General features: G+C 40.7%; 1 protein-coding gene across 4 annotated transcripts in view; it reads left to right on the top strand.

The window, feature by feature from the left end:
• aplp2 (amyloid beta (A4) precursor-like protein 2) overlaps positions 1-12,853 on the top strand; it is a 172,247-nt gene that overhangs the window by 86,806 nt on the left and 72,588 nt on the right. For all 4 annotated transcript variants that reach the window (XM_078530649.1, XM_078530639.1, XM_078530630.1 and 1 more), the window contains exon 4: positions 7,817-7,929. In XM_078530649.1, the coding sequence (XP_078386775.1) occupies positions 7,817-7,929 (113 nt within the window). The remainder of the gene's footprint in view (positions 1-7,816; positions 7,930-12,853) is intronic.

Genomic DNA, 12,853 nt, shown 5'->3' with positions numbered 1-12,853 from the left:
TAGTTGCATTCCTGAAAAGTGCAACTTTAAATGAAACATATTAAGTGAGTCAAATTTTCCCATTACAATCAATGTAAAAACTTTAATTAGGTTCTGTAGGACCTTTCCCAGCAGAATGAGACTTTATACTCTAATGTTAAATACTGTACATTGATAAATTACTATGTTTGGAAACCAAATAGCCTATAAATAAAGTAAATTTAAAAATAAATAAATATGCTAACTCACGGCCTCTCACGCTTGTGAACAAGGGCCCGGGAGATGAACAGTGAGAGGCAAGAAGCAACCCACCAATTGAAGCTGTAAGCTGGAGAGTTGGAGATGGGAGGGTCATAAGAAATAGAAACAGGAGTAGACCATTCGACCCCTCGAGCATACTCCACAATTCAATAAGATCATGGCTGATCATCTTGTGTTTCGATTTCCACATTGCCATCTAACCTTGATAACCTTTGATTCCCTTGCCTAACAAGAATCTATCTACCTCTGCCTTAAAAATATTCAATGACCCTGCTTCCTCCACCTTCTAAGGCAGAGTTCCAAAGCTGCACAACCCTCTGAGAAAAAAATTCTCCTCTATCCTAAAAGAGTGACCCCTAATTTTAAAACCGTGCCCCTTAGTACTGGAATCGCCCAGAAGTGGAAGCATCCTTTCAATGTCCACCCAAACCATTCAGGATCTTATATAACTTCAATCAAGTCACCCCTTACTCTTCTAAACTCCAGTGGAAACAAGCCCAGTCTGTCCAACCTTTCCTCATAAGACAACCCACTCATTCCAGGTATCAATCTAATAAACCTCCTTTGAACCGCAGTGCATTCACATCCTTCCTTAAGTAAGGAGACCAAAACTGCGCGCACTATTTGAGGTGCAGTCTCACTAATGCCCTGTAGAACTGAAGAACAACATCCTTAATTTTATGTTCAATTCTTTTTGGAATAAAGGATAGCATTCCATTAGCCTCCTTAGTTACTTGCTGTAGCTGCATACTAACTTTTTGAGTCATGTACTAGAACACCTAGATCCCTCTGCACCTCAGAATTACGCAACCGTTCTCCATTTAAATAATACTCTGCTTTTTTGTTCTTCCTGCCAAGGTGAACAAGTTAACGTTTTCCCACATTAAACTCCATTTGCCAGATCTTTATCGACTCACTGAACCTATCTATACCCACCTGCAACTTCATGTCCTTTTCACAACATACTTTCCTACCTACCTTTGTGTCACCTCAAATTTAGCTGCTATGTCTTCACTCCCCTCATCTAAGTTATTGACGTAAATCGTAACAAGTTGAGGCCCTAGCACAGACCCCTGTGGGACTCCACTCGACACATCCTGTTAATCCGAAAAAGACCCATTTATGCATACTTTCTGCCAGCCAGCCAATCTTCTATCCATGCTAATATATTACCCCCTGCACCATGTGCTTTTATTTTCCATAATAACCTTTGATGTAGCACCTTATGTGGTTGGCCAGCAGGAGAGCCGGCAACAACCGGGAGGGTGGCCAGCAGGAGAGGTCATTTCAAAATGAACATGACCCATGTCACACCCAGCGCAAAACAACACTAATGTGAACCTACAACACTAAACATGAATACAGGCCCTCATTAAAAACACAACGTTAAATCAAAATCACTTAAAACGAGGCAACTTAAAGCAAGGACTTAGTGTGTTATGTTTGACTTGATTGAGTTTGTTGAAGTAATGAACGGGCTCAATGAAGGTAGTTTATTTTGTGCACATGGACTTTCAAAAGACATTTAATGGAGCGTCAGATGTGTTTGCAAAATTGAACTCGTGGAATTAATGGAGCATTTACTGTGTGGCTATGAAATTGACTGAAGCAGAGGGTATTTATGAATGGTTGTTTCTCAGGTTGGATGGAAGTACTCTGTGGTGTTTCCTGTGGGGTCTATAGTAGAGCTGCTGCTCTTTTTGATATTGATGACTGACTTGAAAATGTGTTTTCAAGGCATGATATTAGAGTTTGCAAAAATGGAAAGGTAGAATTGAAACTAGAAAAGTTCTGCTATGCTTGTATCGAGCCTTGTTTAGACCGCACTTGGAGTGTAGTTCTTGTATAAAAAGGATATGGAAGCGCTTGAGAGCACATAAAAAAGGTTACAAGATACCCCAGAACTGCAAGGCTGCACCTATGAAGAAGTTGTGAACAGACTGGGGGTCTCCTGATAAGGCTGAGGGGTGACCTAACAGAGCTCTTGAAAATTATTGAAGGCTTTGGTATTTTAAAGTGTGCCAACTGATAGTACCTTGAAAGAACAGCACATGCACAATCTATTTAAACCCATTTCCTGAAAAATTCCCCCTTCAACTATTTATCCCACTCCCTGTTGAAATGGGATATTATTGGATTTTCCTCAAACATCCTTTCGGACAGCACATTCCAGATCGTCATAACTCAGCGTGACATCTTTTTCCCTTGTGTCGCCTCTGGTTCTTTCATTGAATACCTTAAATCTGGGTCATCTGATAGCCTACGCTTGTGCCGCTGAAACGTTTGGCTTAGTTTCAGAGATAGGAGGGACATCAAAGGTGTGGTGAGGTGGATTTCATATAAGATAGATCCAAAACCAGAACTGGTAGATAAAAGTAACAAGATAGAAAAGGCCAAATAATTTATGCATATGGGCACAGCAACGGAGAGTGGACCTGTGTGAGGAGGGCAGTGATGGCAGGAGATAAAAACCGGCGGCAGAGGGCCCCTTCAACCTGTTTCTACCTGTCAGAGCCAAAGTTTGACGTCAAAGGAAAACAGGTAGGTGATTGGTGGGTATCTCTTCCGTGTCTCTTTTGATTGGCCAAGTGGTTTAAATCAGGAGTCGTTTTTACAGCTGAAGAGTACAGTTAAGAAACCGCTTGTAAACTATTTAAGATCCAAATTAATTAACTAGATAGAATAGAGATGGCTGGGCAGGCGATGTTGCAGCTGTAGTACGTGGGAGCTGGTGGACGCTGGTGTGATCCACGGTGACTACATGTGCAGCAAGTGTTGGCTGCTCGAGGAACTTTGGCTCCGAGCTGATGAGCTGGAGTCCAAGCTGCAGACACTGCAACACATCAGGCAGGGGGAGAGTTACCTAGACACTGTTTCAGGAGACGGTCACACCCCTTAGATTAATTACTTCAAATTTGGACCATGGTCAGGAACAGGAGGGTGTGACTGCGAGTGAGGCAGGTATGGGGATCCAGAATTTAGCTTCTAGCTGGAGCCTCAGCCAGTGCCCTTGTCCAATAGGTTCGAGGTTCTTGCTCCCGTTGTGGATGAAGGCATGGACTTACAGGGAGGATGAGCGAACTGACCATGGCACCGTGGTACAGAGCCCCATTCAAGTGGGGGGAGAAAAGAGAAAGGTAGTAGTAATAGGGGATAGCATAGTTAAGGGAATAGATATTGTTCTTTGCAGCAAAGACAGAGTCCCAAAGGCTGTGTTGCCTACTTGGTGCCAAGGTTAAGGACATCTCTTCTGGGTTGGAGAGGAGCTTGGAATGGGAAGGGAAGGATCCAGTTGTTGTGGTCCACATAGGTACCAAAGACATAGGTAGGACTATGAAAGAGGTTCTGCTGAGGGACTACAAGCAGCTCAGACTAAATTAAAAAGCAGATCCACAAAGGTAATAATCTCCGGGTTAGTACCTGAGCCACGTGCAAATTGGCGTAGGGTAAATAAGATTAGAGAGATAAATGCGTGGCTCAAAGATTGGTGTGGGAGAAATGAGTTCCGATTCATGGGGCACTGGTACCAGTACTGGGGAAGGAGAGAACTGTTCTGCTGGGACGGGCTTTATTTGAACCACGCTGGGACCAGTGTCCTGGCGAATCATATTAGTTGTAGATAGGACTTGGGCGAATGATAATCAAAGTGTGACAGAAGGAGCAGAAAATTTAAGCAGGAGAGTGCATCAGAAATTAGAACCAGAATAAATAATAATGGTAAAAAGTCAAAACCTTAAGGCTCTTTATCCGAATGCACGCAGCATTTGTAACAAGATAGATGAGTTGACGGTACAAATAGAAATATATGAATATGACTTGAGAGCTATTACAGAGACGTGGTGCAGGGTGACCAAGACTGGGAACTCAATATTCAAGGGTTTTCAACATCCCGGAAAAATGGGCAAATAGATGAAGGAGGTGAGGTAGCTTTGTTAATAAAAGGTCTCAGTGCGGTGCTAAGTAGTGATATAGGTGCAATAGATCATGGAAATAAGGAATAGCAGGGGGAAGAAGTCACGGGTGGGAGTCGTCTATGGGCCCCCGAAGAGTTGCCTCACTGTGGGACAAAGTATAAATTGGGAAATAATGGCGGCGTGTAAGAAGGGCATTATAATTGTCATGGGTGATTTTAATCTGCAAATTGACTGGAAAAATCAAATTTGTAGAGTACATCAGGGATTGTTTCTTAGAGCAATATGGTGTGGAACTTACTTGGGAACAGGCTATTTTAGATCTAGTGATGGGATTCATAAGAGATATGGTAGTTAAGGATCCTCTAGGGGGTAGTGATCACAACATGTTGGCATTTCAAATTCAGTTTGAGGGCGAGCAACTCGGGCCTCAAACCAGTGTCCTCAATTTAAATAAGGGAAATTACAGAGGCATGAAGAAAGAGTTGTCTAAAGAGGGCTGGGAAAATAGACTAAGGGGAAGGTCAGTGGATAAGCAGCAGAAGACATTTAAGCAGATATTTCATAATGTTCAGCAAAAATTTATCCCGGTCTAAAAGAAGGATGAACCGCCAGTGATTAACAAAGGTGGTCAAGGAGAGTATCCAATCAAAAATTAAGGCATACAAAATGGTGAAAACTTGTGGTAGGCCAGAGTATTGGGGAATCTTTAGAAACCAGCAGTGGATGACTAAAAAGCTAATAAAGAGGGAGAAAATTGATTGAAAGTAAATTGACAAGAAATATAAAAACAAACAGCAAGAGCTTCTACAGGTATATAAAAAGAGCGTGGCTAAAGTGAGCGTGGGATCCTTGGAGGATGCAACTGGAGAATTGATAACGGGGAACAGGGAAATGGCAGATAATTTAAATCAATATTTTGCATCGGTCGTCACAGAGGAGGACACTATAAATATCCCAAAGATCTCAGATAAGCAAGGAGCTCATGGGAGGAAAGACCTAGTAACAGTCTCTATCACAAGGGACAAAGTACTTGACAAACTAATGGGACTAAAGTTAGACAAGTCGCCAGGACCTGATGGCCTGCATCCAAGGGTTTTAGAGGAAGTGGTTGCAGAGATAGTGGAGGCATTGGTCCAAATATTCCAGAACTCAATGGATTCAGAGAGGGTCCCAGTAGATTGGAAAACCACTAATGAGATGCCCCTGTTCCAGAAGGGAGGGAGACAAAAAGCAGGAAACTATAGGCCAGACAGCCTAACATCTGTTGTTGGGAAATGGGAAAATGCTAGAGTCATTATTAAGGAAGAAATAGGACATTTAGAAAAGCTTCACACAATCAATCATGGTCAACATGGTTTTGTGAAAGGGAAATCATGTTTGACAAATTTGCTAGAGTTCTTTGAGGATATAACAAGCAGAGCTGATAAAGGGGAACCAGTAAATGTAGTGTATTTGGATTTCCAGAAGACATTCGATAAGGGGCACAAGATAGGAGCTCATGGTATTGGGGGTAAGGTATTAGCATGGATTGAGGATTGGTTAACACACACAACAGAGAGTCGGTATTACTGGGTCTTTTTCAGGTTGGAAAGACGTAACTAGTGGAGTGCCACAAGGATCAGCCCTAGGGCCTCAATTATTTACTAACTATGTTAATTACTTGGAGGAGGGGGCAGAGTGTAATATATCCATATTTGCTGATGATACAAAAATAGGTGGGAAGGCATGTTGTAATGAGGACATAAGGAATCTGCAAGGAGATATAGATAGGTTGAGTGAGTGGGCAAAAACTTGGCAGATGGAGTTTAATGTAGGAAAGTGTGAGGTCATGCACTTGGGTGGGAAGAATCAAAAGGCAGACTATTATTTAAATGGAGAGAGACTCCAAAAAAGTGCAACACCGAGGGATCTGGGTGTTCTTGTGCATGAAACACAAAAATTAGCATGCAGGTACAGCAAGTAATTAAGGCAAAAGGAATTTTGGCCTGTATTGCTGGGGGTTAGAGTTTAAAAATAGGGAAGTCTTGTTACAATTGTACAGGGTGTTGGTGAGGCCGCACCTGGAGTACTGTGTACAGTTTTGGGCCCTGTATTTAAGAAAGGATGTACTGGCATTAGAGGCGGTTTAAAAGAGAATCAGTAAGCTGATTTCTGGGATGAAGGGGTTGACTTATTAAGAACAGCTTAAACAGGTTAGGCCTTTATTCATTAGAGTTTAGAAGAATGAGGGGTGATATTGAAAAGTACAAGATTCTGAGGGGGCTTAACAGGGTCAACGTTGAGAAGATGTTTCCACTAGTGGAGGAATCTAGAACTAGCGAACATAGTTACAGTATAAGGGGACACTCATTTAAAACTGAGATGCAAAGGAATTTCTTCTCTGAGGGTAGTGAATGTCTGGAATTCCCTATCCCAGAGAGTTGTGGAGGCTGGATCACTGAAAATATTTAAAGAGGAGGTAGATAGATTTTTGAAGTATCGGGGAGTTGAGGGCTTTGAGGAGTTGGCACAAAAGAAGAGTTCAGGCCTGGGCAGATCAGCCATGATCTTATTGAATGGCGGGACAGGCTTAAGGGGCTGAATGGCCTACTCCTTTTATTTCTTTTGTTCTTATGCCTGTCTGCATTGGCATAATATTTGCATGTGCATATTGGTTCTCAGAACCCATGAAACTAGAAGTATGGATAACATTTCTTTTGGGTGGACAATGGGTATTTTGGACAGTCTGTTGGATTGAGGTTTTGTCTTATTTAGCAAAAGACTTCTGCAACAAGTAAAGTACTTCAATCCTATAAATGTATATTAGCTTCACACTATGCTAACAGGTGTAAAGAATGGTGCCTGGACCCACTACAACACGCAGTTCCCATGCTCTTTTGTTCTATTTAGTTAGCATGAGAGTAGATTTTTTACTGCTGGTGCTTTACAGTGCTGAGATCCATTTTTCATAGCCATTGAAAGATTGGACTCTCTTGGGTGAGGTTCGATGATATTAACTTGGCCAGTCTTCAGTGATTCCAATGGGTGTGACTCGTGTCATTATTTCTGAACTACTAAAACATTCGGCTTCTCTTCGTGGAAATCTTACATTGCGCAACAAGTTGCTTGACTCCAATTTGGAATTGGCAGGAGGGGAAAATTGCCTGAGTGAAGTCCAATTCCTGTTACTATCCATTTCCTGATTTTGCATTCAATCACCTGAAATTGGTAGCAAGCTGAATGTTTAAAGCTGAGCCTTCCATCAGTTTGGTGTTGATCCTGCGAATCACGAGTGAAAGGACGTTAGGTCCAGATTTTAAAGATAATTAAAACGTGTATTTATACATTTCAAATAAAACCCATACTAGAGCCAACATTTAAAATAGGATTTCAGGAAAATTTGCAGCAATTTCTGATGTTTGACCAGGTAGTGAAGCTTTGAGTTTGATAAATCAGGCAATACAGGAGGAAGCCATTTGGCCCATCATGCCTGTACTAGCTCTGTGAAAGAGCCTTCTGCTTAGCCCCCCAAAAAATGTAGGACATCTTGCATAGAGCTGTGGGAGGTTAAAATCTCTGACAAAATTCACTCTTTATAAGTGTTCCTTTCAAGGGTTTGGAATCTTGTCATTATAGTCCTTTCTAGGAATAACAACAGAGTTTCACTCTTGTTTTTCTGGCAGTGGGCGAGTTTGTGAGCGACGTGCTACTGGTCCCAGAAAAATGCAGGTTCTTCCACAAAGAACGAATGGATGAATGTCGGAGTCATCAGCACTGGCAGACTGTTGCCAAAGCGGTAAGAGATAAATACCCCGGGGATGGGTGGGGTTTCTGGAGTCTTGCCAAGCATCTTTGCCTCTCATACATACAATACTGGTAAATATACAGATACTGTAATTGATAACACATGATTTTATTTCTTGTGTTGTTTTTGGATTGTTTACACCGATCAATAGCTAAGTCATAATTTCTGTAAGGAATTAATGTTCCCCACAAGCTGAAATCTGGGTCCTGTTGCTTTCAGCCAGAAAATCTTGGGGGCCAGCAATTACCTGACCAATTGCCTGGCGAATAGTTTTGTGCTATATTCCCATGGTTCCATTAGACAAATAGAAATATTACACAGATTGTGCTAAAACAACTAATTCATGTTCATTACACAGTCAGACAGAGGATTAGGCTGGTTTTGTACTAAACCTCAATTATAGACTGAAATTCTTTGGAAGATTGTCTTTTGGATTAAGACAAAGCCCCGATTGCCACCACGTTGAATGCAAACAGACGTGGAGCATCACCTCCAGTTCTAGCCTTTCAGTTTTACGTGAAATATATCAGAAGTATTCAGCTTAACTTTGCTCAGAATTGAGAAAGGAGGACAGCAGACAGTCCCTGGCTTTTAGCCATTATGATTTCTTTTGAAATTTGGAAACAAATGAACTTTTCTGATGTTAACAGTCTCTGATAAAAAGAAAGACTTCATTTATATAGCACCTTCAGACATTCCAAAGCAGTTTACAACCGATGAAGTACTGTTAGTACTGTTTTGAAGTAATGAATCTCTGTTGTAACGTAGGAAACGAGACAGCCGATTTGCACAGAGCAAAGTCCCACAAACAGCAGTGTGATAATGACCAGATAATCTGTTTTTGTGATATAGATTGAGGGATAAACATTCGCCAGGATATCAGGGAGAAGTCCCCTGCTTTTCTTAGCAGTGTTGTGGGATCGCTTATGCTCATCTGAGATGGTAGATGGAGTTTTGGTCCAATGTTGCAGCATTCCATAGTGCTGCAATGGAGTGTAATTAAGTGCTCAAATTCCTGCAGTGAGACTGAAAGTCAAAAGTTTCTGACTCAAGGCAATGGCATTCTCTGAGCCATGGCTGGCACCATGACAGCCAGATGGATCTGATACAAATCTTAACAGATGTTCAAAGGTGCCAACCTGCTGAAACCTGCACAATTTCAATAAGTGGCATTGCATTTTGTCAAGTACAGAAAAAAAGCAACTGATAGCTCCATTGAAAGGTGTCATTGTCACTTGAACTGCTGAATCTAGTTTCACCAGATCAAGGTAAACTAATAGTCCCTTTTTGAATTAGAGAACAGTCACTTATTAAACTTTGTTGGAAAGAATATCACAGGTGTTTTTTAAACCTATTAAATGAATAAAATAGCACTAATTTTGTGATTTGTGACACTTGGTAGTTAATAAAGGATGTAGAAGTAAGACTTCGTGTTTGGCTAAGTATGATTTATTACATTTAGGCAGTGGTGCCCAGGCTGAAGATCTGTCCCTGACTGGTTTTCAAATGCTACCATTTCAACTTCTTTTCATTCTGCTTTTGCAGAATGAGTCATTTGTTCAATGTGGACTTCTCCTTTTTACCAAACTGGTGAGCATGTTGCTTGTTTGCTGCTGTCAGTGCAGAACTAGTATTTTATGAAACAGAGGAAAAATTGATACCTCTTGAAGGAGCTGGTGGATTCTAACACCACTCTGCCAACATCTGTTCACACTCTGCTTATCCCAGGATGATATTTGATGTTTACATTGAAACTAGTTCCTGTACCAGTGGCTACAGAATTGATTTCTTTTACCAGTACTGATGAAATTAATCTTTACGAGTAACAGTGTCATGACCAGCATTTAAATTTCTGACCATGTGCAAGCTTCTCACTGCTGTGAACAATGAACTTTAGTATTGCTGAAAAAAGATTTTTTTTGTCAACTTTTAGTCTTGCAGTCATCAGGACAATTCGCAAGACAGTAGCGTCAGGTGAAACAACATACTGATACTGTATGAGAAGAGATTGCTGATGAGAAGAGAATGAACTTTCTTTCATGTGCCTCAGTTTGTAAACCATACAAAAGTTAATTCTGGGGTAGTTCAGCATTGATAGGTAACATGGAAAGAGGGAATGGTGTCTGACAATTTTATTTGCTATTGATAGGAACGGTTAAAAGTGCGCACAGGCTGTTCCCAGTGCTGTAACTCTGACTGCTTATCTTGTTTGTTTTAGAAATAGATGTTACCACAGATTTTATTTGCTGCTTTTATTAATCAGCTGTGTTTAGGTTTTTGAAGATAGTCACACATAAAAATCAACTAACATTGACTCCAATACGATTCTTTGATTTTCACATGCGCCACTCATTGCTGAAACCCTCCTGATAAGCCAGAGCAAGCATGTGACATTTGGGCTTCCCTTCTGTGTAGGATAGCTCCATGAACTGTCCAGGGGAATAACTTTTCTGACACTTACCAGTTTTTAGGGAAGTTATTGTCATAGCCAGAAAAATAGTTCACTTTTTCTAATTACTTGTCTGATTTTTCTTGTTTAAAAAATTATCTGAGCATGTAGGGTTTTTTTTTTTGGCGAAGCTTTTTCAGAATTTCTTAGAAGCTGTTAGTGTCCTTACTTAGCTCACCTTCGTGGGTTCATATCAGCAACTGAGTTGAAACCTTGCAAAAATGTCTGCAATCATTTCTGCCCTTTTGATAAGCTAATGTTGTTACCCAGCATCTCTCAGCCTGCAGTGCAAATTCTTCGCGAGTTCTCCATTAAAGTTTAAATAGCAAGATTATACAACAGATAAGAGAAAATGCTGGTAATACTCCACAGGTCAGGTAGTAACTGTGGAGAGAGCAACAGTTAATGTTTCAAGTAGTTGACCTGTCATCGAAGTTGGAAAAAATTGAGATGCAGCAGTTTTTAAGCAATTGCAGAGACAGGAGAGGAAATAAAAGGATAGGTCTGCAATTGGGTGGACAACGGGAGTGATCAGTTGAGAAAAGTCATAGTTCAAGCCTAAAAGGGGTTACTGTGGGACAAGTGAAAAAACAAAACACAAGTCTAGAGGAACTATAAATGGCAACAGAAGAACCGTTGCAAACAACAATATAATGGAAGCAATTGCCACAGTTTGAAATTGTTGAACTCAATGTTAAGTCCAGGAAGTTGTCAGGTATCTAATCAAAAGATAAGATGCTGTCCCTCAAACTTCTTTTGAACGTCAGGGAGAGCAAGTGTTGAGACCCTTCAGGTGGAGTTTCAGGAGTTGGAAAAAGAATAAAAAACAGGACCTTTAAAATACTAATCTCGGGATTGCTCCCAGTGCTCTGTTTTGATGAGTACACAAACAGGAAAATAGTGCAGGTAAATAATGTGGCTGGAGAAGTGATGCAGGAGGGAGGGTTGCAGTTTATTCAGGCATTGGGGCCAATTCTGGGCAAAGGTCACCTGTACAAGGTAGATGGGTTGTACCCGATCAAAGCCAATGTTCTTGCTGAGAGATTTATTAGTACTGGATGCGGGGGAGGGGTGTTTAAACTAAATTGCCAGGAGACAGGGACCATAAAACAGCAGGAAGGAGCAGAAATGAGATCAGAAGAGAGATATAAACAACAATGAAATTGGAAATATCCTAAAAAATTGCAAGGACCAGGCTGAGGAAAATAGGAAAAGTGACAAACGAGGTATGAAAATGTACATCAATATCTGTAACCTAACTAATATGGTTGGTGAAATACAAGCACAGATTGCTGCATGGGATTACGACGTGACTACGTTAATGGAGACATGGCTTAAATAAGGCCAGGAAATGGTTCTTAATATTCCTGGCTATCAAGGATTCAGGAATAAAAACAGAAAAAGCTGGAAAAACTCAGCAGGCCTGACAGCATCTGTGGAGAGAGAAATAGAATTAATGTTTTGAGCCTGCATGACACTTCTTCAAAGCTAAAGAGAACTAGAAATATGATGGAATTTATACTGTTTAAAGAGGAGGTGGAGCAGGTAAAGCTGGATAGAAGGTCAGCAATAGGTGGGGTCTAAGGAGAGATTGACAAAGATGTCATGGACACAAGGCAAAGGAAGTGTTAATGGTAGTGGTGAAGACTAAAGGTGCTGATAGTGGCAGTATTCAGGAATGATAGAGAAAGCGAAATAGGAGGAAGGCATGGCAGTACTGACTAAGATTGTTACATTTCGATAGGATACACTTGATAGATTTAAGACTAAATCTAATTTGGCTTGAATTGAGGAGAAAAGGGGGAACTCTTGTTAAATTGTTCTTATAGATTGAACTCCAAATAGTGAGAAGCAGAGAAATTAATCAGCAAATTTCAAAGATGTACAACATAAATGGAGTCATACCATTGGCCTTAAATTACTCTTGTAAGCCTAGGAAAAAAAAGTGTTAAGGGTATGGAAGGAAATGATATTTTTCTGTCTGCAGACGAACTTCTTTGATCACTAGGCCTCCAGTCCATAAGGAAGGAAACGGTGTTGGCTCTGGGAAATGATTAAGTGCAAGTGTAGTGTGTTACACTGAAAGGTCATTTAGCCATCAGTGACCACAGCATTATTTGCTTTTAAGTACTTATAAAAAGAGACCATAAAGCGGCAACATAATTTAAAAATGCTCAAAGGAAAAGAGCTAATTTCTGATTAAGAAGGTTCTGAGCATATGTAGATTCGAAATGGTAATTGCAGGGTAAAGCAGTAATAGAGCAGTGAAGAACATTAAGTCAAGGTGTAGTTCCTTTGAAGAGAGGTGGGCCATCTGAAGCTCATGAGCCTTGGATGATGTAAAGGTAGTAAAAGGAGAGTAAAGTAGAGGTGGGGTCGTTAAGTATATTCAAGGCTAAGAAAGACAGATTTTTAATCAGTAAGGGAATCAAGGGTTATGGGGATAAGGCAGGAAAGTGGAGTTGA

The sequence above is a fragment of the Cetorhinus maximus genome, chromosome 2 (genome assembly GCF_964194155.1).
Source record: "Cetorhinus maximus chromosome 2, sCetMax3.hap1.1, whole genome shotgun sequence".
NCBI lineage: Eukaryota > Metazoa > Chordata > Chondrichthyes > Lamniformes > Cetorhinidae > Cetorhinus > Cetorhinus maximus.
The sequence above is the reverse complement of the archived record's forward strand: the minus strand, read 5'-3'. Positions and strand labels throughout refer to the sequence as shown.